This window comes from Sphaeroforma arctica (genome assembly GCF_001186125.1).
Source record: "Sphaeroforma arctica JP610 unplaced genomic scaffold supercont1.13, whole genome shotgun sequence".
NCBI lineage: Eukaryota > Ichthyosporea > Ichthyophonida > Sphaeroforma > Sphaeroforma arctica.
In genome coordinates this window covers 174,210-201,256 of record NW_014040545.1, presented here as the reverse complement: position 1 = coordinate 201,256, position 27,047 = coordinate 174,210, and the positions used below count along the sequence as shown (strand labels likewise).

At 41.8% G+C, this 27,047-nt stretch overlaps 5 protein-coding genes across 5 annotated transcripts in view; 2 read left to right on the top strand and 3 right to left on the bottom strand.

Moving 5' to 3' along the window:
• SARC_00441 (hypothetical protein) overlaps positions 1 to 487 on the bottom strand; it is a 16,444-nt gene extending 15,957 nt beyond the window's left edge. The window contains exon 1 of the mRNA XM_014305886.1: positions 264 to 487. Coding sequence (XP_014161361.1) covers positions 264 to 381 — 118 coding nt within the window. The 5' untranslated portion in view covers positions 382 to 487. The remainder of the gene's footprint in view (positions 1 to 263) is intronic.
• Positions 488 to 746: 259 nt separating this feature from the next.
• On the top strand, positions 747 to 8,834 carry SARC_00440 (hypothetical protein). The gene is made up of 10 exons (XM_014305885.1): positions 747 to 1,128; positions 2,293 to 2,391; positions 2,554 to 2,686; positions 3,360 to 3,435; positions 4,072 to 4,219; positions 4,530 to 4,616; positions 5,406 to 5,515; positions 6,353 to 6,421; positions 7,036 to 7,091; positions 7,809 to 8,834. Exons 1-10 carry the CDS (start codon positions 1,049 to 1,051, stop codon positions 7,857 to 7,859), a joined length of 909 nt encoding a protein of 302 aa, XP_014161360.1. The 5' UTR covers positions 747 to 1,048; the 3' UTR covers positions 7,860 to 8,834.
• A 661-nt stretch (positions 8,835 to 9,495) lies between these two features.
• Positions 9,496 to 16,189, bottom strand: SARC_00439 (eukaryotic translation initiation factor 2 subunit 3). Its single transcript, XM_014305884.1, has 8 exons — positions 15,649 to 16,189; positions 13,499 to 13,660; positions 12,959 to 13,119; positions 12,281 to 12,454; positions 11,715 to 11,871; positions 10,891 to 11,060; positions 10,215 to 10,387; positions 9,496 to 9,873 (listed from the first exon to the last, which is right to left on the bottom strand). Exons 1-8 carry the CDS (start codon positions 16,007 to 16,009, stop codon positions 9,816 to 9,818), a joined length of 1,416 nt encoding a protein of 471 aa, XP_014161359.1. The 5' UTR covers positions 16,010 to 16,189; the 3' UTR covers positions 9,496 to 9,815.
• Positions 16,190 to 18,729: 2,540 nt separating this feature from the next.
• SARC_00438 (hypothetical protein) lies at positions 18,730 to 20,040 on the top strand. Its single transcript, XM_014305883.1, has one exon. The coding sequence runs from the start codon at positions 19,339 to 19,341 to the stop codon at positions 19,981 to 19,983; it is 645 nt and encodes a 214-aa protein (XP_014161358.1). The 5' UTR covers positions 18,730 to 19,338; the 3' UTR covers positions 19,984 to 20,040.
• Positions 20,041 to 21,255: 1,215 nt separating this feature from the next.
• Positions 21,256 to 27,047, bottom strand: part of SARC_00437 (hypothetical protein) — a 15,150-nt gene continuing 9,358 nt past the window's right edge. The window contains exons 12-20 of the mRNA XM_014305882.1: positions 26,665 to 26,811; positions 25,735 to 25,944; positions 25,126 to 25,338; positions 24,792 to 24,918; positions 24,326 to 24,504; positions 23,828 to 23,916; positions 23,007 to 23,067; positions 22,103 to 22,282; positions 21,256 to 21,795 (exon numbers count right to left, since the gene is read on the bottom strand). Of these exons, the coding sequence (XP_014161357.1) occupies positions 21,757 to 21,795; positions 22,103 to 22,282; positions 23,007 to 23,067; positions 23,828 to 23,916; positions 24,326 to 24,504; positions 24,792 to 24,918; positions 25,126 to 25,338; positions 25,735 to 25,944; positions 26,665 to 26,811 (1,245 nt within the window). The 3' untranslated portion in view covers positions 21,256 to 21,756. The remainder of the gene's footprint in view (positions 21,796 to 22,102; positions 22,283 to 23,006; positions 23,068 to 23,827; positions 23,917 to 24,325; positions 24,505 to 24,791; positions 24,919 to 25,125; positions 25,339 to 25,734; positions 25,945 to 26,664; positions 26,812 to 27,047) is intronic.

Below are 27,047 nucleotides of genomic sequence, written 5' to 3'. Positions count from 1 at the left end.
ATATTCATACACACATACATATATATATATTTATATATATATTAACAGTAATATGTAGCGATTCTTCTATACTCATTGATGAACCTATATACAGGTGTGCGCATCTGATGTTGTCTATCGCCGCTACAGATATACATGCACGTAGTTGTATATATTGATGGAACAAATAACATACCTATTTACGAATCGAGAGAGAAACTATCACTTTACGAATGATCCAAAAGGTAGGATTATTATAGAAAACTACAGCAAAAAATACACACCAGTAAGATCATCGGCATCAACACCGAAATTCATTCCGCGGATGGTGATAGTAGACCCTCCAGTATCATATCCGAAGGAGGGACTCAGCCCCATTACCTCGGGACGGACGTCTGCCATGATAACGAGACTTCACCACAGAACCTTCTGTTGGTTATTTTATTGTATGGGTAATAGAGCGAAATTTATATTTCAGTGCTTGCCCTGTGCCGTATGTAGATACGCAGATTTCGCGGATGTAGTGATGCTCTGATGATGTTATTACAGTATAAGTAAATATCGTAATTTTTTTTTATACATATAAAAAAAATACGGAATTAAAGCTATACAAGCACTAGTGATCTTGATTCGTTCAAATCAGTAGTTCATATGACGTCATTTACATGGATGATGTCACGTTCCGTCACAGCTTGGCACCTTGTCATACCGTAAAGGATGTAAATAGTGTGCATTGATTCCTAAAATCCACACGTATAATCATACATTTCTAAATATATGGATATATATCTTGTGGGAACACTATGCGATGAAATTCAGATAGTAGCTATCCGACAACTTTGGCTTGAAAATACTTCAAGTGAATTTCAGTATATAAGTTAAAAATAAGAGTACAAATAGAAACGCACTTTACCACAACCTTTGTATCGTCGCGTTGGAGTTAGTAGCGATCTTGAACCCATACATACTTCCTATCACAGCTTCTCATATTGAGAGGCCTATTGCACTTGGTGCGAAGGCTACGTTACTTGTACTTACATAAAGAAATCTGAAACAGCATTCGTAAATCATGGAGAACTTCTTATATGGAGCTGCTTCGGCGGTGTCTGCGATCTGCATCGTGCACCCAATCGATGTGGTGAAAACAAGGTATGCAGTGTGTCGTGCTTTATCAACTGTAGCACTACTGTATGATTGTGATTTAAGGATATGAGAACCAAGTTCAATTGTGGTAGGTCTAGTGAGCTTACCAGTACATAATGAGTGTTGTGTATAGGGCCGGGCTCAGGTGAGTGGTAAATCCGATAGTTGCGCAAGAAACTAGTCCAACACGAAGGTATTGAGTCCTCCCAGGTATACTTATACGAAAGTAGGCTACGACCCAAGGGCAATCCTTTATTTCTTAGCGTCTGTCGGGGGGATAAAATTTTAGTGATTAGCCTATACACAGTCTTTTTAGTGCACCGACTTCGGGAAAAAACAGGATATAATATATCTTGGATCGTTTCAGTTTGTCTCTACTCACTCTCCTTGTATCTGCACTACGGGGTATGATCTCTAGTTATAGAAGATGGCATGTGTAATGTTACATATGGTTATATGTCTATTTAATCTGATTCGATGGACCTGTCATTGCAGTATGTAATATCGTATCGGGCAGTCGTATGCACTTTTTTTCGAAATGAAAGTAGTGCCTTTGATTCCTGTACACAGTCATGCTTGAATACATCGATATAATTTCGTTTGTGGAAGTTAGTTACAGATTCGGTGTAACCATTGATCGTAACGCCCAATCTTGTCTCTTATTTCAGTATAAAAGCATACTGCACATTCAGCTTACATACACAGCATTGTATGAGCACAGTTGTGTTTGATAATATGGTTACAGCCGTGTACCCATGTTCAGCGCACCCTTCGCGGATCGCTCAACATTGGTTCACACATCGCAGCCCTCACGATTACACTAAACTGAGAAGCAATCTTATTTGCAGACGCTGCAAAGCATATTTATACATACACACAACTTCCACTTCATAGCACCTCTACAATCCCACATCTAACGACGAGCTCACTGTCGCCACTACACTCACACATATGTTTCTTATAGATAAGGGGTTTTTATCCACCACCGCCAAAACAACACATCGTAATCATACTAACCAACCTCGTATTCATGACTGTGTATAAGCATCTTTGCCTCAACACAGCACCACAATAAACCACCAATACCTGGATCTTATAAATTTATATATGCTCTGCCCAAGTTCTCCGAATAGCTTTCTTATACTCATACACACCACATTGTACACACAGACTTCAGCTGCAGGGAGAAATGGCATCGCACTCGGCCAAACAATACACGGGCATTACATCGTCCCTTATTAACGTTGCCAAGCACGAGGGCATGGCTGGGTAAGGATACGCAGCAGTATTGCACTGCATACATTTTGATACTCTCGCCTGCGTATATACCTTTTACTTGTGTGAGGACTCCACGTTGAACTCCAATTCCAACTTTAAGTCTTCCCAGATGACTCGATCATACTCACACCATACTGGTATCCGATATTGTAGTCTGTATAAGGGACTGGGAGCGGCGTGTATGCTACAGATTACTGTCACAGGGACCCGGTTTGGCTTCTATAACTACACTAAGGAGCTACTGGGCGTCAACAAAGATAGCCCAAATCAGCACATGCAGAATATGGTGGGTGAGTTTGTTTAAGTAGAATTCGTATGAGAATGAGTACATACAGACTTATAACTGCATGGCTCATGTAAATTATATGCAACATGAATTGGCACGCAGTTGCAGGATTATGATATTTTTTTGTCTGTGTGGCCCAGTCTGGGTTGTGGCTGACAATATAGAAATTTTCATCTTCTTCGGTGTGGGGTTATTTATCGACCGTGAGTTCTTATGTTCACTCGTTTGGGAAACTGACTATTGCGTTTACCTATTTATATCTGGATATCATTGCAAGAGCGAATCGCCTGCCTATGGAAAATGATATTTGCATTTACCTAGTCATATCTGGATAGCATTGCCTTGCGAAGAACAAGAGTGAATCGCCTGGCTATACAGGTGTATTGTGCTTGTATCGAGCTTGTGCAATGCCTTTCTGGTCATCCTTTGCATAAATTATACTTACGTGAAACTGCTGCAGTACCCTGTGTTGCTTCTCTATGATATTGGAGAGCTCCCTCTAAATTATATTGTACATTGCATCCATATTTAAAAAGGTAATTCACGCGCACTCTCATGCGTGTTCGCATGGACGGGGTTCATGGAACATGCTGCCAAAAATATACATGCCATTATTCAGGAAGTTGTTGTAACTGACACCCGCTGTCTCTACTCTCTGCGTTAACGGCTGCAGGGCCTCGCTTTGGGTGCGGGCATTTGCGGAGCAGTCGCCGGCAACCCCTTCTACGCGATGAAGACCAGATTTCAAGGTATTCCAATACAACTTTTGTATAGATGATGCCCCTACCTCACCAAACACTTGGTTGTTGACATTCGCTTGTATATTTCATGGCAAGTGCCTGACACGTTCTTCGCTACAGGGTAACGTGATGCTTCCGCACACGCTTACAAAAGTCTTTCTATCTGGAGTGTCAACACTCCTTTGCGCACTTGCAATTATGTATCTCCTATTGTCAACCCGAGAGTACTAGCAAACACTAGCACCCACTCAATCAAGACAGTGTATCCAATGTCCATGAAACAAACTCCCCTCGTGACCTCAGCTCTGTTCAATACACCTGTCCTAAACAGCACTTCAAGTGTAACCTGACCCATCCAATCAGTCGTATACGGTTTTGTGCTGAACAACGTTTCTGGCCGCGCTTTGTACATTCGCCTCCTACCTACTGCTTGGAGAGCACTCAAATGCCTTATTCTCAATTCAGTCATCCACACGTTCTTTGCAGTGTCCCCGAAACCTTGCTTTTATATTGTACTTCACTCTATCACCAAGTTTAGTACAGTCTATTCAATACATCAGACCTGGGTCCAGTACGGATCACTCATGCCTCCTACCATACACCATCACCAAACCCTTTGCCTCCCCTTCGTACGCTCCCTTGCAGCGAGTGCCGGGGGTTCCAGTGTAGCGGTGGGGCATCAGCACCAGGTGACAACTCTAACACAAGAAATCAAGCGAATCATCGTGCAGGAGGGCCCCAGAGGTTACTTCCGCGGCGTGACAGCGTTTATTCCCCGCGTGGTTGCCTTTAGGTGTGCAACATGATCAATATACTGCTTCCAAGTCGCGATTGAGTTTTTTTATAGTAAATTGCATGGCATGTATAAGTTGTAGACCCTTCATATTACGCGTCACTTCTCTCAGCTCAACCGAATTGTATCTGCGCGTTTGCCGCCGTTTATACTATGCTGGCAACTTATCACTTGCTGATGCGTTGAATTCATACTTGCTATGCTGAACAGAGGCTTGTTCGTTTGCATTTGCTGGCGAGGTTGGCTTACATATCAAATGAAGCATCTCTCAGACACTCCCTGTCGCTTCCCTCTTCTCTCCGGTAAACAGTACTGGACAATTGACCAGTTACGACTTCTGCAAACATCACCTGCTTCAACGTGGATGGGCTGATGACGTCACCACACACCTGACAAGGTAGGTACACTGTGGATATGTGATATTCTCGGCTTACGCTAGGAAGGCACTCGTATGCCAAGATTATGTTAAGAAAGCGTATGCGAGCTTACTGGTGTACTATACTACTTGGGAACTATCTGGATACGTGCGTGTGATATCAGAGGTAGGCACAGACATGTATATAGGTAACATGAAGTACGAGTAGCAGATGAATACTTGAGTAGATCAAGGCAGTGGATGCCCAGACTGTATGCTCAGTCAAGCGGTGATGTGGATGGGGTTTCACACGTACAGTCAAGCGCGCGGGTAGTTGCATGCAGAACAGCGCAGTGAGGTGTGTTGAATTACTTAAACAAGCAAGCTGAAAAGTACTCCATAGTGGATATACAAGTTAGAAATGTAGGTGAACCAGGGTGCGTGTGCGTGGTTGGGCAGTTTTCTGGCAGTAAGTAAGTGAACAAGCATTGACTGTGTCTGTATATAAGAAGAGGATCACCGACGGAGCGGTAGCTCAACTGGTGAATGTTTACTCAAACAAGTGGTAGCAGTTAGGTAGATAACCCTAGTAATTTGATATAAGTTTCTGGGTGGGGAGTAGATCAGATAGCCACTCGACATAGCACGTGGGACGTTGGTCAGCCATCGTTTCATCGTTTGACACTTAAGAAACCTGTGTCATACGACATACGACGTTTCACCATGATGATGTAGACCGCAAGATGCTGTGTAATCTACCTTGAATATAGTTATTTGTGATTGCGTGGCCCATCATACTAATTCACTATACCAACACCGTGTGATCCTCAGCGGCTCTGCTGCTGCCGCAGTAGGTATAACTCTGATGCAACCGTTTGATTTTCTGGCGGCAAGGATAATGAACCAGCCGCTAGTGAACGGGAAACCAGCATACTACAAAGGTACGTTTACAATCGTACAGTGTAGATAGATCATACTGCCTACAGCTCGGTCATGTTATGTTGGTGTCGTGACAGACATCGGGTGATATCTGCCAGGTATAAGGAAAGGTTTCCACTATGTTATTGCGGGTTCTCAAGTGCAAATCTCAGTGCCGAGAGGAGCATACACTTATCGTACGTGCATCCGCTGATTCCTGTCTGTCGAACACTTCTTACTGGTACATTGTTCCTTTTATCATAGTTCCTTTTATCGAAGTGTCTATAGGTGTGTTTGCATTATGAATATGTGGTGGTCCCAGTTAGAAGCTGTTGGCGTGTCTGAGAATTTGCCTACACGGCGCGTGTGATATAAACTGTTGTGAGAGTGATTCTATTACAACTGGGATGCATGCTGATGTCGTGCTTATGGGATACTCGTATATACGTTTGGTCTTTGCGTTGTTGCGCGCGTTCAAAGCACACCTGCTGCCTGGAAGTACACCTGCTGCAAGTAAGTGATGAAAGCTCTAGAAGTTCATCGATTCTGCGCCATGATCGATCCAGCGTGCAGTTTGCATCTACATTCCGAGTATGTCCAGAACGATAGCGTAGGTATCCGTTTCCAGTTCATTGATTAATGATGGATTCTTGATGAAAGCGGCTGAAGCTGAGATTATCGCACATATCGATGATTTTTACTGCTCACACTAACATCAATACAAAGCCCGCTAACCCATCCCCAGATTGTCTAAATGGGGGGCCTGGCTGTATCAAAGTGAAACATCTATCACTCGGATAACGCCCTGAATGCAAATGCACAGTCACATCATCCTGTACTGCCTCTTACGCTCTCGACAGGGGTCGTTGATTGTGCCGTCAAATCCGTCAAATCCGAAGGAATCTTTGTCTTGTTCAAAGGCGCTTCAGGTATTGGACGGCTGTCAGCTGCAGTATCTCGTAGTGTTCAGTTCATTGGGGTTGAATGTTGTACAAAACCAAACCTGTGATGTTCCACATCGGCTGTATGTCCGGTAGTTCTCCCGATGCCAAAGTCTGCGTGGCTTACTGTTGACAATATGATAGCAAAATGCCTTCCATTGGATAACCCCATAGTTGAAATCTCTGAATATGATTACCAATTTATGATATTTATTTGGTTGCGTCATCAACATATCAATCGTTCACTTCAATACTAAGGACTGATTCTAGATGTCAGCTCGTCCGCCTGTATAAGGATTGTGCTTTCAGGGGGACTAGGCTACTGAGAGCTGACATTGCTCCGTCTATCGTATTTCATTTTCTTTTCCAGTGGTTGAATGAAAGTACTAAGGGTGTGTAGTAACCTTTTGTACACGCCTGTGCTCATGACGCGTTCCTACGTGATAAATATAAATTGATTATCGTGTCCTGCACGGTCGTTGTCGAGATACAACATGACTGTTGGTGATTCAATGTTTTATTTTTTTCATTCCTATGCCTTCGAAGTGTTCGCTAACCTTTTCATACTCTTGTCCTATCTTTTTGTCTTACCGTCAATACAGCCAACTACGCACGAATGTGCCCGTACAACTTGCTCTGCTTTGTATTCTTTGAACAGGTATGTAGGGTGTATTTAGCCGAGTAATATATATATATATAGGAAAGAATGTGCGAGGACGTATGCAATTATAGTAGGCAGTTTGTTTTGCCGGTGCAGATTACAGTGTGTGCTGTTAGCCCTCATAGTGGCTAGAGAGAAAATATACTGTTCATTTCTCGTGGGAGGTTCTAAATTAAGATTGCTGCAACGTGGTGTCAAAGTGCGATACATCTACTATGTGGACGGTATGAAAAGTACCTGGACATCCAAATCATTGCACGATTAGTCTGCTATGGATGATACGTGGACACACTCTCTGATGCATGCGCAGAGCTCAGTGATTGTATTGTGGATTCAAGTCGAGTAGGCAAACTTATGTGTGTTCCATGCGTGCATGTCAAATGAACTACTCAGGTATCAAGATAGACTTACTATGCACCACCTGACCACGAGCGACTATTGTGTATTTTACATTCTACAAATTTTAATGAGTGTACTGTGTGTGTTCCATTCTACTCGTGCGGATATTCACTGCTGTTGTTGATTTGTAGTGTAACATTTTGCAACCTAAAAATTAGGCTTTGTATGCCTAGATAGTGCATAACCAGTTTGGCTACAACAATAAAATTGTAAGCTTTAGAGACTGCATTTCTCGCGAATGCTTTGTCACATTTGATCATAGAAGAGCATCTCTTCCCACTGCATCGAATAACTGCGATTCTTCTCCTGATGCAGTACAAGAAGCTGGGTACTAAGCTCTTCCACGGTCAGTCTGTGTTACTCTAATGAGGGGCGGGACAGCGCACCCTGCTTCTATGGCCGAGTACAACATACTGACATGGTCCGCCTGTAATGCTCTAGCGGCGGGAGACTCAGACACGGTCTACTAACTATTGCAGTACCAATAGTCGAGGGCTAAACTACTTCACAACCAGCTTGTGGTGCTAGAGCTTTCAGTTGCCACACTCTTCGTAGTCAGCCTATGTGGCTGTGGTGGCAGACTTCCAATACATCCACAGTACTGCTCCGACCATGTTTGCTGCACAGTCTTGAATCTGCTGTGCGACTGACTGAGTGTCGCAATGTTGGATGTCAGCCTGTGCCCAATAGCTGCCGATTGTCACACACTTCCTCGCCCAGCCTCTACTGCTACGATTTTGGGGGAAATCTCTCCACAATTAATCTGTGCTGCCTAAGTAGTCAGACTGCGCTCTCACTGAAACGACTGGGCTATGACGGTGGCAGGGCATTAAACACTTGTCCTGTCAGCCACTACTGTCTCCCTTTAATACAGGGGGATGTGGCGGGGGGTTAAGAGGGTAAGGGGGAAAGGATAATTCTTAGTATAGAAATCTATCAGTATTGCTGGGCTCGGCCATGAATATTGAGTCAGCCTGTGCTGTGCTACTGTGTGAACCGGTGCTTTCCATGTTTAGCTTCGGTGGCTCTCATTTGCCAGCTACACCTCCCCCTTGTCAAGCATTGTGCTGTAGATGCCTCTACTTGGTCGGCACTACTTCTTACAGCGTGATTCTGCATATCTGGCTTGGTTTTCTATTTAACGCCAGATCGTACTGTCGCAGAGGAAGCGACAGCATATTGAGTTCAGAACGCGTCTACTGCAACTGATTCTTTTCATAGGAAAGTCTTACGATCAAGTAAGTCAAACATGAAGGCTAGATTAGTACAGTGTTGCAAGCAATGTATCACAATGCATTTGTCAATAAACACACGGCATTGTACAGTATGCACTTAGTTGGACTGCATCGATATCGAGCTGTTTTTAGTGGCCAAGGGTGGCGTAATTGTACATCAAACGGTTCATACAATTATCTTGCCTTGGTTGTAACTTTAAATTGGTCGTGATGGACGGGATCCTGTCGTTGCTATTAGGATGCTTACGGATTGTGACTGAGCTGCTGAAATACACGGTGTTGATTGACATTTGCCCATTGTTACGGATGCCACACCGTTGTTTGTTGTTGCTAATTTCCGATGGTAACTGTCTGGAAGAAATATTGCTATACCCTGTTAAGGTTACGATGGGGTGCTAAAAATACCGCTTAATATTTTAGTGAAAGCGTTGAGATGGATATGCCTATAGTTATATTGCGGTTTGTTATCAACTGCGCATTATAACCTGGTAACTGAAGATGTGGTTACAGAGGTGAGTTGAACTATTTCAACTATTATGTACGTAAGCTTATTATATATACGAAGAAGAGTTTGCACGGCTCCATAAGACACTACACGTAAATCCCCGTTTGACTCTACAATTTCCGAGTAGTATGCCAACGCCTAAGTGGATCAGTAGAGCACATGGATTAGTGAGGTCCTTGCGAAGTCCTAAGTTTAAGGTACCCGGGTAAGGAAGATAAACCATCTCTAACCCTACGGGAAATTCGTGCTCACAGCAGAAAAACAGCAATTTCGCATCTTCTACTCCGAGAGCTAGGAACATTTATTCGAAGGTTACAAGCTAAGGTCTATCTAACGATCTCCAGTTAGTCTCTAAATTTGCCGGAAGGGGTACCTGACCATACCCGGGCTATTATTCACCTGACATGGGTTAGTTTCTCCGTGACCTTCGAAGAGTAGAAGTCTGTACCTTCACCCGCGCTTACTAATGTACAGCAGCGACTCCGAGGCAAGCACTGCTGTGATATTCAGCGCACTGTCCCGTCAAGAGTGTTTGCAGTCCGGTCTACTTGTCTATTCCTTAAGATTGTAACAGTCTAAATTCTACTCCGAGTCGACATTAATAGCAGTACCCTTGTTGATTTGTCCCCAACCGATCAATCTGTGAGAGAAATAGATGCGCACACGAAAACCTTTAAAAAGTAAAAAGATGACCCACGAGTGGGAAACCCTACCAAATGTCTAGAAACACAAACCTATAGCGTATTCAAGCCAAATTTACAGATCGCGTAGTCAAACCCCACATATGAAAGACACTCAGGTTCTAACTTTCGGGAGATAACATACATGCCTAACCACTTCCACAAGAGACTGAGTGTTCAAATACAAGCAGAGAGACTGTGCAACAAGATGCACTATGACTGCTGCCAACACATCTCACGATACACAATGTAAAACAAGCACACAAGGTACATCTATCACCACCAAGACACAGATCCGCACCTCCAATGCTTCTCAACACGTCGACTTAAGGCAATCTTCTCTCCCGCTTCCGTACACACGGGCTGTGTGAGGACAATCTTCGCCAAATCGGCCTTTACGGCGGTGACACGGCCACCGGTGGATAGAGACCCAATGTTGACCATCAGTACCTCTCCTTTCGTAAGCTTAGCCACCTACAAATTGGATGCGATATAACAGGATATATATTGAGTGGTCGATACATACGCCAAGCAGTGTACTTGAAAGTTGAAATAAGAAAGACAGGGTCTTCTTCGTACAATGGAACAAAGCTAGTGCAATTATCAGTACTGATAATACCAAGGTATCTCATTTAGAACCACCATTTTGTTTAGTACGAACATGCTGAAATATTTTTTTGAGCGAGCAAGTACACAGTGAGACGCGAGACTTAATATCGCCTGAAATACTGTAACTCCAGGTCAGTATGCGATTGACGCTATGAAAAACTCATGCAGTAATACCTCAGACTCGCGGCTTCTCAACAAAATTCTTTCAATGCAGTTCTTGACATGTTAATATATGTCCTCAGTGCAATTGAACTCCCGGTCATTAAACGCTGATAACGGACACGTATGCAAATGCGAATACCGATCGGTTCTCATACAAAAACCGACAAAACATGAATAGTAAAAAAATTGTTCACTGTCACACGCACCTTCGTGGCCTTCTTCTCTCCCTCCGCACGCACACCCAGCAGACGCTTGAGCAGATAGTATCTGATTTCCAGCTCTGTATATATCTCCGGAAGGTTACCGGATGTTCCCAGCACCTGACCGACCATACGATCGGCACGACACAGCATAGGATCGATCTTTGTTCCCACACCTGTTTCAAGATACAACCCAAGCGAAAAGTGGATACAGATAAGTTACGGAAACAGATTATGAGAATATATCGCCAATAAGTTCTGGCGGCAGTGTGATAATAGAGCTCCGTTAGGATGCAACCAAATTCTCGGTAGAGATCATGTCACCCTTGCTATTTATAGGTGATTGTGAATTGTCCACAAAAACGTAGAAAAATCAAGACAAAAGACAACTCACACTTTCGATTTGCGACGCACTGTTCCTGCTCAGTTCGACAGAGATGAACTTAAAAAAAATGCATACTAGCCATAGAAAGTTTACTCTTAAGGAACACAATACATAAACGCGCCACGGGCCTCACAAATTTACCTAATCGCAGTTGATGATTCATAATTGCTGCGTAACTTATCATGCATGCCGTGAACGAACTCCGCCGTCCAATGAGTCCAGAATATGATTTGGTGCGGTACACTTGCAGTTCTAAGTACATATTGAGGCCATTTTTTTTCCACAGTAGATGGCCGCTACCACATCGAACGGACCACCCCCCATGCGCTCATGCATATAACCATATACCCTGTTACTGAGATATCGCATACGTGCTTATATATATATATATTTACTATAGACACTTATCTCACACTCATCATAACAAGAATCCAATCAAACTTACCGATTAAACCACCGGGGATCGCGTATTGAAGTGCATTCGTTTCTGTGTGCAGTGATAGAATTGTAGACTTGATAGGTTGGCATTGTACCCTTCCTTGACTGTCCTTGGACACAATTCCGGGCCTGACCTCAATATCCATACCGATCTTTAGTACACCCTACATGCGAGAAGAATTTAAGAAAATGAAACAGGTCAAAATGGGCACTGGAGATTTCTTCCGAGTACTAGATGAGATATCGGATACATTTTATGTCCTTTGGAATCCCGAAAAGTGAATACATAGGTACTACAATTTGATAGACATTTAATACAAGAACGAGACCCCGAAAATCTACCCAACATGACCCGAGGCATTACGTCAAGCAAGTGTACAGATGGCATAATAAGATATGCATCAAACGTGTGGAAGACAATAGCAGGGCCTGTAAGCAACTGACCGGGCAGAAATAAACCAGAAGTGCGCGAAACTTAGATGTTCCATCAATGGATTGACAGAAGGTCAAGAACCACAAACCTACACTAGTATACAAGTGTTGAATATGCACAGGCGAAACACAAATACACACCTGTACTAGAGACCCTCCAGCCACACCACCCTGTAGATCATCCACTTCACATCCCGCTTTGTTGACATCGAAGGATCGGATGATAATCAGTCGTGGCGAGACAGTAAACTGACGTGTGGGGATGGGAATGCGCTTGATGATCTGTTCGCAGACGCACTCGATGTTGAATTTAAGCTGTAGTGGGGACGACGATGGTACCAAAATTGTCAATATATCAAAATAGTCGAACGAGGTCGAGAATCAAACCATCTGGGACTTTCACATTGCCTAATGCAAAAGATAAACACGCAAACGACTCCGTTGAGATGTCTCACCACGGCACCGTCACAATTTTTGTCGTAGATGGACGCCTCCTAGGTAGTACGGGTACGACGAACAACTTCACTTGATGCAATCCACTACACGATGGACAGAATAATGTATACAATCTACAGTATAAATACATGAAAATGCTGTACTTTCACGATACACTATCGTACGATATTGGACTCTACTCGTGCACTTTGCCAATAGTACCATGTTTCTAAATATGGGTAGACGTATGCAATATTTCACAACAGCTACTGGAACCACACTTGAAAGTTCGTGGAAATGGTCGCTCAATTCACCTTTCCCGTTGCCAACCTAGCACTGCTCGAATAAATACAGCTGACACTACCGAATATAGCTCTAATGTACCTGTGCCGATATGGGTACGATGGGCGCTCCCTCCGCACAGGTTCCACGCACAAACTGCAGGATCTGATCGTACTGTTCACGCGCCTGTGTGTCTCTCACCAGATCGATCTTATTTTGCAAGACGATCAATTTCTCTCTACCCAGCTTCATAATTTCAATGGCTGTCATGTAAATAATTATGGGAGGTTGGGTATAGGTATCGCCAATTGAGTAAAAATACATCTGTGGTCGGCATAATTTGCTGAAGGGTGATGAATTGCAACCTGTTCTTCGAGAGTAGACACTACATATACAGGTACAATATATGAATTGGATAGTGAGATACCGCCCATGAACACACTACCACAATGTCCACATAAAGAGTGCGTGCATCGTGGTGGAACGGTATAGGGCGAGTGCTCATCAGAAAACAATAAGGGACTACAAACCAGAGCTCACAGTTAACTACAACCACAATCGCAAATGCACAGCGAAGACAAAATTGCTAACAACAACTGTTTAATCCGGAGATAATATGGTTGAAACGACTGTTCAATTTACCTGCAAGATGCTCTGATGTCTGTGGTTGAGGACATGACTCATTGCCAGCGATAAGCAGCAGTGCGGCGTCCATAACGGCCGCACCGTTCAACATGGTAGCCATGAGAATATCGTGACCAGGGCAATCTACAAAGGACACGTGACGCATCACCTGGTATTTACCTGCACATCAAGTAAGCGTAGCGTATTGAAAGGTTACAAAGTAAGTGCGAAGGTATGAGCACGGTTCCAAAAGCATACTTGAACTCTTTTCGTATTTAAACTACAGGCCGGGAGAAGTGCAAACGATCTACTCGCAGGGTATGAGATTTCAACTGCCTTTTGACGTCACGCAAAAGTTCTCGATGGCATCGACATAAACTCTTGTATTGATTGAAATCCTTAGGTCACAAAAACATATTGCAAAGCGGTTACGTTTCGAAACGATGATACAATCAAATGAGTTCTACCAGATAACAGATCGTATGTAGATTATAGTCCATACACGAAATTGTGAGAGGATTCACAGATTATCAAACCCGGGTCAAATCGCTTTTTTTCTTCACTTCAGCGGTCATAATATGTACATACAAGGTTTCCCCCAATCTAGTACATCTTCAAAAGTGCGAAGCATGCTTGCAATGACTGAATATGTAAGTTACGTAGAGTGCACTGTTTTAAATCTGTTGATCACTGTTGATCTTAGCAGACTGCAGATACATGCTTGTAAAATAATTCACGAACTGCCGATATCGTCAGCATATTGCAATCGCAGCAGTCTAAGAATAAAAAGAATACCACCTTAAAATCGAAATTATACTATTGACATTTGACGTTTAATATTTCCATTACCAAATATCTATATATATGAATGGTATATATTAGATTAGGATTGATAGCACAAGAAAATATATCGAAGATCTTAATGCAAGTTTTGCTACTCCTATTGTCGTAACAGCACTATCGTTCATACGACGTCGAAGGCATTGCGCGATGTAAATCACGCTGTCATGATACTGATTGACAGGTTCGCACAAGTCACCACCGTATCGTTATGCTCTCACAACATTGTCACACAATTTTAATACACACTATTGCATATTTCGAAGCAATTATGCCAACAGGGTACCAATGACAAGTAATAGACAGACCATGATCTGTCAGCAAAGCGTAAATTTTTACGTCTATACTCTTGATAATCAATTAACATTTGCTGGCAAATATTAATACGATTGCATTGTGCCAAGATTCAGAACTATTGTGAGCATACATACTCACAATTATCAAATTGATTGAGAAGATGTGATCGCTAATTTCATATCATCTTGGTCTACATAAATACGTCTGTATATTCACACACACATAATATATCTATATATATACATACATATATATATATATATATATCTATACATATATATATATTTATATAAATACATATATATATATATATATAAATACATGTATATACGAATATGGATGAAATAAATATGTAAACATGTATGCATATAACTATATACGTACATACATACATACTTACATAAGTATGCGTGTTTATGTGTCTGTGAGTGAGTGAGCTTATGGAAGGATTTGTTAGTTTGTGTGAGAGGTGCTTGTTTGCTTGTCTGTGAGTGTGTGAGATCATATGTATATATATATATATATATATTTATATAATGATGCTCAATATGTACAAATAAAAATATAAATAAATATTCACGGACATATTCATGTATCGTATACATATATGTGTGCAAAAATGTATATGTAAATATAAATGCACAGGAATATGCACATATATGCGTGTACATGATTGTGTACAATATGAAAACATATTTACATTCATTCACAAACTATATATATAATTGATACCTATACCTTTCGTACAAAATAATTACAAACACACCCACACACATGTATATATATATATATGAAACATGTCAGCGCGTGTGCGTGCGTGTATTTATGTAAATGTATATGTACACGATACGTGTACGTGTGCGTGTACGTATACATGTACATGTACACGTACAAGTGCTTACACACACATATATATATATATATATATACATATATATATATATATGCATATATTTACAGATATATAGATTAGGAAAAAAGTGTACATGGCGTAATGATACAATAATACTCTAAATAAATACGAGACATACCACTGCATCCAGGACGATTACAATCGAAACTATCGGCTTGGTTACTGCTTGCGGATGTGTAGCAGTCCGGTCGTGGGCATTGTAAATTGTCACACTTGTAGATTTTAGCATTCGCGTATCCCAATTTAATGGTGATATTTCGCTCCAATTCATTTTTGAATCGAACTGTCTGGACACCAGAGATAGCCTTCACGAGTGTGGATTTTCCGTGTGCTACATGTCCGATTGTGCCTATGTTTATCGTTGCCTGACGCGAGATGACCTCAGGTGTGAGTGGTGTTAAGTCCTCAATTACTAAGCCCTCCAGATTTTGCTTCTTAAGTTGGGGTTGCGCGAACGCATCAGCCATGTTGACACTCATATTGGTGTATGTAGATGTATGCCGATTTGCGACTACTCTAGGCTAATCTGGACGTGCGTGTATACTGTTTTGATACACGCAATTTGAGTGTATGTGTAAATAGTCGATCGTTTTGGGATGGATTGAAACGGTGATTTAACCATAGACTTTAGAGCCCATAGTCTCCACTCTCCATACACTGTACATCGTTTGAGTCACACTTTTTTCTTGCGGGAAATTTTGATTGAGCCATGCACAGTTCTAAAATTAGAACGGCACATGCAGGGTAGGTACTCGAAAAAATTCAAAAAAATGTGATCGCACGATAAGGTACATTTGCAATTTTTTTTTTTTAGTACACGTCACATAGTGATAAAGGCACATCTCTGTAAATGTATATATATATAAACCACAATGTAAGCTATCGCAAAATTCGGGTGTGTATTGTCGACCTGATGGCGAGTGTGGTGTTTAACTTTGTCGCTTGACCGCTGTATTGCAGATTATAGATTGTTAGTTATATTGTTTGTATTAGAAGTGAACACGCCAAAGTTATGTTCGGATTAGTTATATTGTTTGTATTAGTTGACGAAGAGAAAACGCCAAAGTTATGTTCGGATAGCATTTTTAGTTTTGATAGATTGCTGTGTATAATGCATCTAGTAACTTATTCCGAGTGTGCTCAACTAAACACAGGTAAATGAATATGCCCATATGTATATAGTTATTATTGCGACCACCAAGTTCAAACTCGTCCATCTTGATGATAAACTTGTATAGATTATATAGACAGCGCGTCTCTCGTTGCTAGGTCTGTGTGAATTAATGGCGCAGTGCAACTGCATGATCGAAGTGTTGCTCAGATGTTTTGCTGAATGGTGTAATTTCATTGAAGCGACTAATTAGCGTTGGCGGTGTAAATATAGAACTCGGCGTTTAGTGGTCAGTATGGATTGAGATTTAGCGAGTGGTCCTGCTATGATACATTGCAAATTAAGTCAAACAAGGGCTAATAAAATCATTGCTTCTAAAAAACAAAATTATCAACTTGATATGCTGGGACAAGTGTGTAGAAACTAGTATATATATATAATATGTATGGATGTATGTATGGATGTACGTATGTACATACATACATACGTACATGCATGCATACATACATACATACATACATACATACACGTGCATGCATACATACATACATACATACATACACGTGCATGCATACATACATACATACATATATATATATATATGTGTGTGTGTATGTGTAGTATGTACATATGTGTCTATATGTATGTATATGTGTATGTATGTATATATGTATGCATGTGTGCATGCATGCATGTATGTACGTATGTATATATGTAGGTAGGTATATATATATATATATGTATGTAATGTATGTATCTATGTATGTATCTGTGTGTGTGTATGTGTATGTATGTATTTACGTATATATATATATATATATATATAGTATGTATATATGTATGTATGTATGTATGTACGTATGTGTGTATGTATATATATATATGTAAGTATGTATGTATGTATGTATGTATATATATATATGTATACATACACACATACATATATACATATATATATATATATATATATGTGTGTGTGTGTTTGTATATGTATATATATATATATGTATGTATATGTATATATATATATATATATATATATATATAAAGTACATATATATTTATATATATTTATACAGTAAATTTGTAGTAAATATATGTATTTATATATATATACAGATACATGCGTGTGTCTCTATATATACAATTAGGTTATAAATATGGGATTTGCATAGATTTTTGTTGATATCTATAAGCTTACATTTTTATGAATATATATCGATAGTATATACAATTCTTCGCAATTCTCGACTATATATTTATATATATATATATATATATATATATATATATATATAATATATATATATCCATATATATATATATATATATATGGATGTATTGCGAGAGTGTTCATTTGTATCAAGATTGCTTTTATGGTTTGCGTACAGGCCCTCTATGGTGCTACTGTATCAGTGACGATCGCCATGAGTATACTTTTAGATTCCGCTAGTATCAAGTTCGCAGTGCTTATCACTTTATAATGACCTCTGATACAAATGTCGCAATCCCCTTTTAAAAGGAATTTGAAATATGTCTGCATATTACGATGACACAGATCTCACGAAAATAGTCCAAAATCGGAATACTACTGGCAACGAAACTTTGTAGTTTCATGTGCCACAGTTTGCAATTCCACACACGTGATTATCTGACATCAAGTCGGATTGTTGTATTGCTTACCTCGTTACGTTCTGTATGAATTGAGTGCAGATAAAGCCAAATTCTGTGGTACCCAACAGCTCATCCGTTTGTAATATGGTGGCACAGCACAAGGATCGGTTGCGCTCGACTACGGTTAAGCAAGACGTCAACGAAGGGGAAACACGTCACAACGAAGCAAACGCAGGAGGAAGATACGAGAAAAACCGAACAAGCTGTGATGCGTTCCAAGCACGGCACGAAGGGGAAGAAAGTGCAAATATCGAAAGTTAACAGCAAGATCGACCAAACCCCAACCGGATCCAATGGCCAATCTAGTCACAATTCGAAAGCCCAGCTTGGAAGTTCAATGCACCCAGACACGGAAAACCCCAGCAACAACAGCAAAAACCAACAACAAAAAACCCCCCAATTGCAATGTAACACGAAGACGCAAGACAAATCGCACCAAAAGGCCAAACCAAAAAGGATGCGTGGGGGTATACGCTCGCGCTTGATCAAGCTAGTAGGACGTACGAAAGTGAAGGGACTTGTGGCTAAAAGCAAACATAACAAGAAGCGCGCGTGGAAAGACGCTTTCATACGCGCGTTGGATGATGCTTTCGTGCGCAAAGTGGTCGCGGGTGAGGGGTATGCAATGCCAAATTATGGCACGTTTTTTTCCGAAGATGATTTGCCTATATACCATTATGATAGTGAACCACACGAGTTTTCGCGAACAACCCATCATCTGATGAAGATGGGGGCGAAACTTCTCCGTCGAAAAACATATTTGCTCTTAAATCGAAAACTAATCATCTGCAAAGCTGTTTGCTTTTTGAGGAGATGGCAATGCGTGGCGTCCCATTGGACCTGGTAGCATATAATATCGCGGTTCAAGCGCTCGTGAAAAAAAAAGAAGTATGATAAGGCTGTCAGATTTCTAGATGGCATGTCAGGAATTGGCTTTATGCCCCACGCTCGAACATACATACTTTGATAAATGGATTCGGTAAGGCGGGTCGGTGGAAAGATGCGGTGCAATTGTTTGAAGACATGGAGAGACACTCCGTCGATCGTGATACGGCAGCGTACAATGCTGTGATGACTGCATACGCGGACGGAAATCAGGCGCAAATGGTTACCACGCTTTTCGACAAAATGGGCGAAAACGAGGTTCGAAGAACCGCTGCGAGCTACAAAATTGTTACAGGGGCGTTGGATACAGACACTATTGAGGTTACGAAAATAATCGATTGCTTTTACGAGGAGATGGTTTCAGACCTGGTCTTATATAAGCAGTACTGGGATGAATTGGTAAGAGATGGCGTGTTGAATCTGGACAACCATTCTCGATTACTCGCACAAGCTGTTGTCCGAAGGTTGCTTCGTGTACTTCTGGAGCAAGACAGCGATATGGCCCAATCATCTAGATCTCTGATTATTGGCAAGGGCAACCACAGTGTCGGATCGCCGGTTCTACTGGAAGCCGTGCAGACAGAACTTTCACATTTGTGGCCGCCAATTAAGTCTTACAGACTTGGTAATAAGGGGCGTCTGGGCTTAAGTTCGTATCAACTCGAAGGTTGCCTAGCATCACAGGCAACCGGTGGTGATAACCAGAATCACGTGCCAAGCAGTGCAACACCGTTACCTAGTATTAGGACCCATATACACTTCAAGACCCATATACGCTTCTAACATGAAGGTTCGTGCATTCTTCGACACAATTAGTGGTCGGGTTGTTTGCCGCCGCTGGTGATGCGCTATGGACCAGGATCTCTCCTGTTTTTTTGGATGCTTGTTGGTAGAGCCCAAGCCTCAATCTCAGCAATTAGTGAAGAGCGTTTGTCCATTCCCATTCCTACACATTCATAATCCGTTCTGAACAACCACTGTTTTAGATTCAATGCTTATCAGCAATCAATTTGTTGCAATTAAAAACGTTTCATACAAGATTGAGGCGAGGTTTTCGGTTGCTGCTTTGAATTTAAGTATGTATGTTTGAAAACAAGAAGTAGAGGTTTGACCCGGCCGGGCTGAGTAAAAACCCGTATAACAGTTTATCCCTGAGCGTTATGGTGTGGGAATATATATATCAAAGTGAAGAAAAGTTAACAATACATGCTATGGTAGTGATCAGTTGACGCGAATGTACGCTGTCGCGAACAGCTTGACAGTACAAGTGAATAGTCAGTCACGCAGCTTATTTACATGTGTGGGGACAGATATAGGTGAACCTCAATTGCTCTGTCCTATTTGGTTTTTAGTTTGAAGAAGCTCTGCAGTGTGCGAGATACGCAGCACAACATACACGGCAGGGTGTACTTCACTAATGACTTCGTTCGTACAATTTGGGAATGTGTATAACACTGCAGCATGCGGGTACATACGCGACATTTGCATGCGCATGTTAGCATGCTTTGATTTCGGCTGTTTTTTTTATTAGTTGTAAACCGTGAATTGTGCAATATTAAAACTCTCTGAGTTTCGAACGTCTCTCATCCCATCTATCCAATTCTACAGCATCCTCTCACCAGATGAAACACGGAGATTCGAATTTACAAAATACGGTAACTTATTTCATTTGCTTACTTTGTTACTAAACACCACATTCTGTTCTTTCACATATGTCTGCTACTTGACAACATCATGGTTTCCTGTATCATTTTAATTTTCCGTAGTGTACACAGTCTGCATGTATATTTTTGTTTAGCACTACAACTTTTGTTACTTCCAAGCGTTCTAAGTTGAACGGCTAGTTAGCCCACCAAATCCACAATACTCAATCCACGATCAAGCATCATCGCCAACCACATACGTTTGCTCATGGTACTTTAGATACTTCCACGATTTGCCAGCCACTGTATGCTTAAATTGACCTTATAAAATCCTTTACATTTCTAAAATTCAACACCTTACTGGCCCAACGACTGTATTCGGTGGTCTGTGGACTTTACAAACTTGCTACGTCTGCAAATCTTGTTTACTTGATTCATTCCTTCAAAAAACAGTTTATCTGAGCAGTAAAAGAAGGCTTTAATACCGATTGCTCACGCACCTTCTTTTGTTTAGGTCTGATTTTCACGGTTTATAATGCTACATGGTCGTGTCAGTTGTATGAATGAAGACGGCAGAGAAGTTGGATAGTGTGAGCCTTTAGGCACTTGCAGCTATCCAAATATGGCGCAGATACGTTTATCACATCCAGATCTGCCATTAAACCCATGCGATTTTCTTATGAGATAGCCCACAGCTACTATGTACACCATTCTTCAGCCACAAAATGTTCTCTCATATCCAGCACGTAGCCATGTTGAGCTACATGTCCGATTAACTAACTCATCACATCATCACACGACCAAGGTCTGATCCTGGATTAACCACCTGCACCCTACAGTTCAATTACAACACAACTGCGTCCTTGCGCGGCGGGTGATTCGCTGGCGCATTCCGATTTTAGTTATTAGCTGTTCAGAGGGTCGTTGACTCCCCCGCGCCACATTTCAGTATCTAAGCGAGAGGAACAACAAGATACAAAAGGCACCATAAGCAAGAAAACACAGCGATTCGGTAAATAATTGAACAGCAATCACCTTCAGCTTTACTATAACGGAGGTGGTATAATTGCACAATGCCATGTTTCGCATAGGAACTCCCTCACACTTGTTCAGACTCATAAATCATACACTGGCGAGTGCCGGTGGCCTTGGGCGAATATATTGCCAGCACCGTTGCACAACGACATAAGCCCATCAACAACTAAACTGCCAATAAATATAGCCACATGCGTTACAACCAAACAACTATACTCACACACCCGTGTGGTCAGCTCACAAGCAGTTTGATTCACTCGCTGCTGACAAGCTGCTTGGTCGCTAAGATCAGTCAATCTTCGATACTGTTCGCTCGCCTGGTCTCTCTTGTCAGTCTTGTTGAGGGCATTGCAGAGTATGGCAATCCGCGCCCAAGCCTCCGTCTCATTAGATCGATCACCCATCTGAATGCATGGCGAGATTTGACATATTTAGAATCGTGCCATCATGATAGACCGGGAATACATGGCATTGGTAGTCACAGCAGTTGATACGCGCAATTAGCTGGTTGTCATATATTTGTGTGGCCTGATTGTGCGCTGTTGGCTATCAAGCAGCTACCGTGCATTACACTTGCAGTGGAACCATCTATGTATCCTTAGGGTAGGTAGACTTGTATTGGGTTACTTACATACACTGTGCACAAGGGGATGCGTACGTGGTTGTGGCAGATTCACGTGCGAGTCAAAGATGGTCCTGCTTCTCGCAGCTCCTTCAACGCATCCAACTCTAAAGACACAAAATTACGCTAAAGCACGAGAACAGTCCATTCGCACTATGGTGGGTTGTTATGTTTGTGGACAGGACGGAAGCGATATGAGAGCCCACCGAAAATTAGAATACTATGACTGCTTATGTCCCCTGCATGGAAGTGGCGACCTTTGCAGCTTATACTTGTAATAGTGGAATGAAACACAAAAAAAAAATGTGCAAGAGACAACACAATTGCTCAATTTTTTGACAATACAAATCACACCAGCAGTCCTGCACCTTTAACACACGTCAATTATTATCTGTAATTAAAAAAGACATAAAGCCAAGTCTCCTATAAACTATATATGTCATCGAGTAGAGGGGCGGGGTAATGGCATGCGATCCATTGGCTCCCAAGTAAGCTTATTAACCTACCTGTTGTAAGATTCCTACTGAGTCATGTAAGCCTGATATGCAGTCCAGTAGATGCACAGACCTGACGATGACCAGCGGAGATAGTAAAGGTTAGAGCGATATAGATATTTCGAAAGCGAATAGCTGTCAGTAGAACTAATATGGTACGAATTTGATAGGGTTACCTGGGTGTCATTGTGTATGCCAAATGCCCTTCAAATTTGAGTAGTAAAAGTATCGTATCGTACTTGTATGTCACAGCGTCGCCTACGCAGCAAAAGTAGCGCAAAAAATAAATTCTGATATACCGGAAGCTGTTGCATATGACTATTGTCAATACCAAAAATCTAGCGTTCACTCCAAAGCACCAGCCACACACAAACACACACACACATCCAATAAGACCCATCATTCATAACGACCGTTCAGCTGAATTTTCTGAGTCCAGAGTTGAAGAATTTGGGCACACAGCCTTCCAAGGGAGACAGATTTTGACTCAAAGCTGAAACCCACAACCACCCTTACGCACCACTGGCTAGCATCTATAGGCTAAGTCATATGACTGGAAATGAGTAAAATTATTGAGTCTGGCTCTCATCCGCTGATCTTGGTCGAACACAGGACTAATGAGAGGTAATTGGATGATTTGAGTTGTCGTTTTACTTGCTATCATCTGCGCTACAAGTCGATTGAACTTTCTCCGCCACACCACACAATCCCCTTTGCGAATGAGGATGTATTATAGGGTTCTAGAGATTTATGATGTATGTTCCGTGGCGATAACGCACAAATGAGACACCGATGTGCCAACTTTTAAATATCAGTGTCTCTGTGCAGCATACCTGGGACACTCACGGGTGTTGCTGTCTGTTTCATCCTCCGCATCTGATTGATCGGTCGCCAAATCGTCCAATTCGCCATCAGAACCAATCTGCTTGGCCCGATGTAAAATAGGCAAAATGTGTTCAGTGCGTTGTATTGCCGTCAAATATAGCTTGTCCCCCGATGAGGATGCAGTTTCGCTGGTGCGTGTTCAAGTTCAAATACAGTTCGGTAATATTCAAATACTCTGTAGTGCGTATTCCCGTCACACTAAAGTCGTATGAACGTCATGCAATAATTTAACGTTTTCCAAAGGTATTCAAATTGCACCCCATCTCCCGTTTTGCTACAATCCGGGAAGCTGCGAGCGTCAGCGTGGATGGAACGGTGATTCACCTAGAGTCAAGGCATAAACAACACGAAAATATAACATATGCGCACATTCGTTTGACGCCCCCGCAATAGTGGTAAACAACCACCCTAGCAGATATCTCTGCTCACCTAGCGTATAAATTTACCTGAATATCTGACTTCACATCGCTATCAGCGCCTCCGCGCAGCGCCAGTATACAATCAGCCAGCACAATCCATACACATGCACGAGTATGAGCCGACCCGTACGTCAACACATTTGTTACTTCTCTCGTGAGTATATCATTCGCGGCGTGTGTCAGTCCCACCTGAAGCTGTATCCGACCTGCACGTGGCATGTGTGCACGTGTGGTATGTGAAGTGGAGTAAAATTTGAGTCATATTCGAGGCACAAGGTACCTCAAAGAGCGAGTTCCCGGCAGGTTAGTTTTTAACTCCACCCAGTGGAAGGCGCGCAATAATACACCATGTTGTGTATCGATGCAAAATTGAACGTAACAATGTACATCACCAACTAACAACGACGAATCGACAACCACATATATTTGTCACCTCTACTATAAATATAACTAAAACGTTGTACACACACAATGAAATGCCATTTGTACTTACACAATAACAGAACCAAGTCAGCCTCGTCGGCCTTGCTCTCGTATTTACGAGCCAGCGATAAACCCTTCAGCGCCACCACCAGACCCTGAGCATAGTCCTCGCACATGTGCAATGCTTCCGCTTGGTTCTACATTTAAAATTAATACAGACGATCGAGCGGATCAGGAGCAAGCACCATATACGTAAAACGTATATGTTGTAGTAAAGCGGTTAGAACCAATTATGTCTGAGAACTTGCCTTCACTTGCAATTTCTTCCGCTTTGAGGTACGACATCGCATCGACACATCCTATAACCAGCATACTAAACTCAACCCAAATATCACACTACACACCTTCAGATATGTCACATGCTCGTGTACTGCCGTACCGTCGCCTGACGTGTTTTCTAGGCACACATCCGGACACATGCGCTCATACACAGCCAAAGCCTCTACAGCATCGCCCCTCGCCAGCGCTAATCTACACCTATACTTCGCCAAAAGTCGTCCCTTGTGGTTGCGGGAAAGGCCACCGGCGTACAAGTAGTCGTTGGTATCTAAGAGACCCTAGAACAAGCATTTGGGACGAGACGTCAGGATATTGTACTAGGTTTGTCGATATTTGGTGAAAACAATCTTTGATATGTCGCCCACACACTCAGGAAACATGTTCTGTGTGATAAAAAACGACACGAGGTGCTCGGATAAGGTTGTCAATACAAGAAAGAGAGGTCCCCAGGAAATTACAGTACAAGAAGAACTCGATATATTTCGAACAAGACCACCACCACATTCTATCTACGCTACAAGTATGAAACACAGACAAACATAGCGACAACCTACAAGAGTGACCAAAAGTATACATGATATAGACGGGAACATCCAATAACCACGCCGATCAGATGAGAATATCCAAACACGCCACAGAAAAAACACATTCACACTACCACGGCAAAGGCTCACCTCTATATAATACAACACCCTCTCGGCGCTTTCAAAAGCTTTCCACAACAGGAACCGGTTAAACAAGATATGAAGGCTACACTGCCTCCAGAGTCCGCTCTCAGGTGACGGGCGAGGGTACCGGTGGCCTGCCGCGTCTGTGTATGTCAGTGCGGCTGCCAGGTCGCCCGCATCCTCTGCGCGTGTATACGCCATCACACACAAGGCTTCCTGGGTACATATACGAGATAATAATATATAAATGTTGTCTCTCCGCTAATTTGCGTGTATCACGATGTAGAGTGAAGTATATTTAAGTGCCTGAGTATACAACTTTACTTGTAAGCGAATAATATATAAATATTGTCTAAGGTATGCTGCTGATCTGTGTGTATCAGTCCTTCCAAAAAAGCGTTTACAGTATCGACGCATGTGCCTGCTGCTGCAAAACAGGTATCTCAATCGCGTTCGTACTACTTTGCATGCGAGTAGATAGATCGTGTTTTTTTTTGGACATAGTGGTTTTATAAATTCACACACAAGCACACACACCAGTATATACGAAAGCCATATATCCGAATTTCACTATCACTTCTTCTTTTTTCTTTTAACGGCACGCGTAGGAGTTGGTGAGATGCGGAATGCCGAGCCCTTTTCTTCTGGTCCCTTCACTAATCCAAGCCACGACTTCAAACATAGACTATGAAGCCAATGCACCCGGAAAGGGTTTCATTTTAACAAAGGCGATATTCATATGTACATTTAAATCCCAATACTGACACCCCGAATGTTATATATACAGGTTGATAAATTCTCACACTACAATTGAAAAGGGCTGAATTACACAGACAGCAAAACACACACATACATTTAGAACTCCAATCTCGACATCCCGAATAAACATATATAGATATGTATTGTCCGACAAATTTACTACACGAATATTCTTACCACAGACTGGGCCGGATGCCCACTGGACGGGGCGAATAGAAGTTGTTGAGATGCGAAGAGTGTGGCCAGTTGTCTTTGGCCTTGCATAAACCATCGATGAGCGGAGAGCATACGTTCGTCTGCTTGCTGGGCGGATCCTTTGGCAGTCTATGAGGCGTAGTCCGTAGTTGGATAGCGATGTATGAGTGGCAAGTATGTGCCGACGAGCGAAATGCAAACAAAACGTAATAACGTTATGGAAGGCGCAAACTAAGGAGGATATGTTACACCTATATACATATGCCTATGAGCCTATAGTTGTATTACATATATATATATATATATATATATATATATATATATATATATATATATATATATATATATATATATATATATATATA

Coding starts and splice junctions, on each gene's coding strand:
- SARC_00440 (XM_014305885.1), top strand. CDS start 1,049: ATGGAGAACTTCTTATATGGAGCTGCTTCGGCGGTGTCTGCGATCTGC. Junction 1,129..2,292: donor ATCGATGTGGTGAAAACAAG/GTATGCAGTGTG, acceptor TTGTACACACAG/ACTTCAGCTGCAGGGAGAAA. Junction 3,436..4,071: donor GATGAAGACCAGATTTCAAG/GTATTCCAATAC, acceptor GCTCCCTTGCAG/CGAGTGCCGGGGGTTCCAGT.
- SARC_00438 (XM_014305883.1), top strand. CDS start 19,339: ATGGAGAGACACTCCGTCGATCGTGATACGGCAGCGTACAATGCTGTG.
- SARC_00439 (XM_014305884.1), bottom strand. CDS start 16,009: ATGAGTGTCAACATGGCTGATGCGTTCGCGCAACCCCAACTTAAGAAG. Junction 13,120..13,498: donor GACATCAGAGCATCTTGCAG/GTAAATTGAACA, acceptor TTTACATGACAG/CCATTGAAATTATGAAGCTG. Junction 11,061..11,714: donor GATCCCCGGTGGTTTAATCG/GTAAGTTTGATT, acceptor ATCTTGAAACAG/GTGTGGGAACAAAGATCGAT.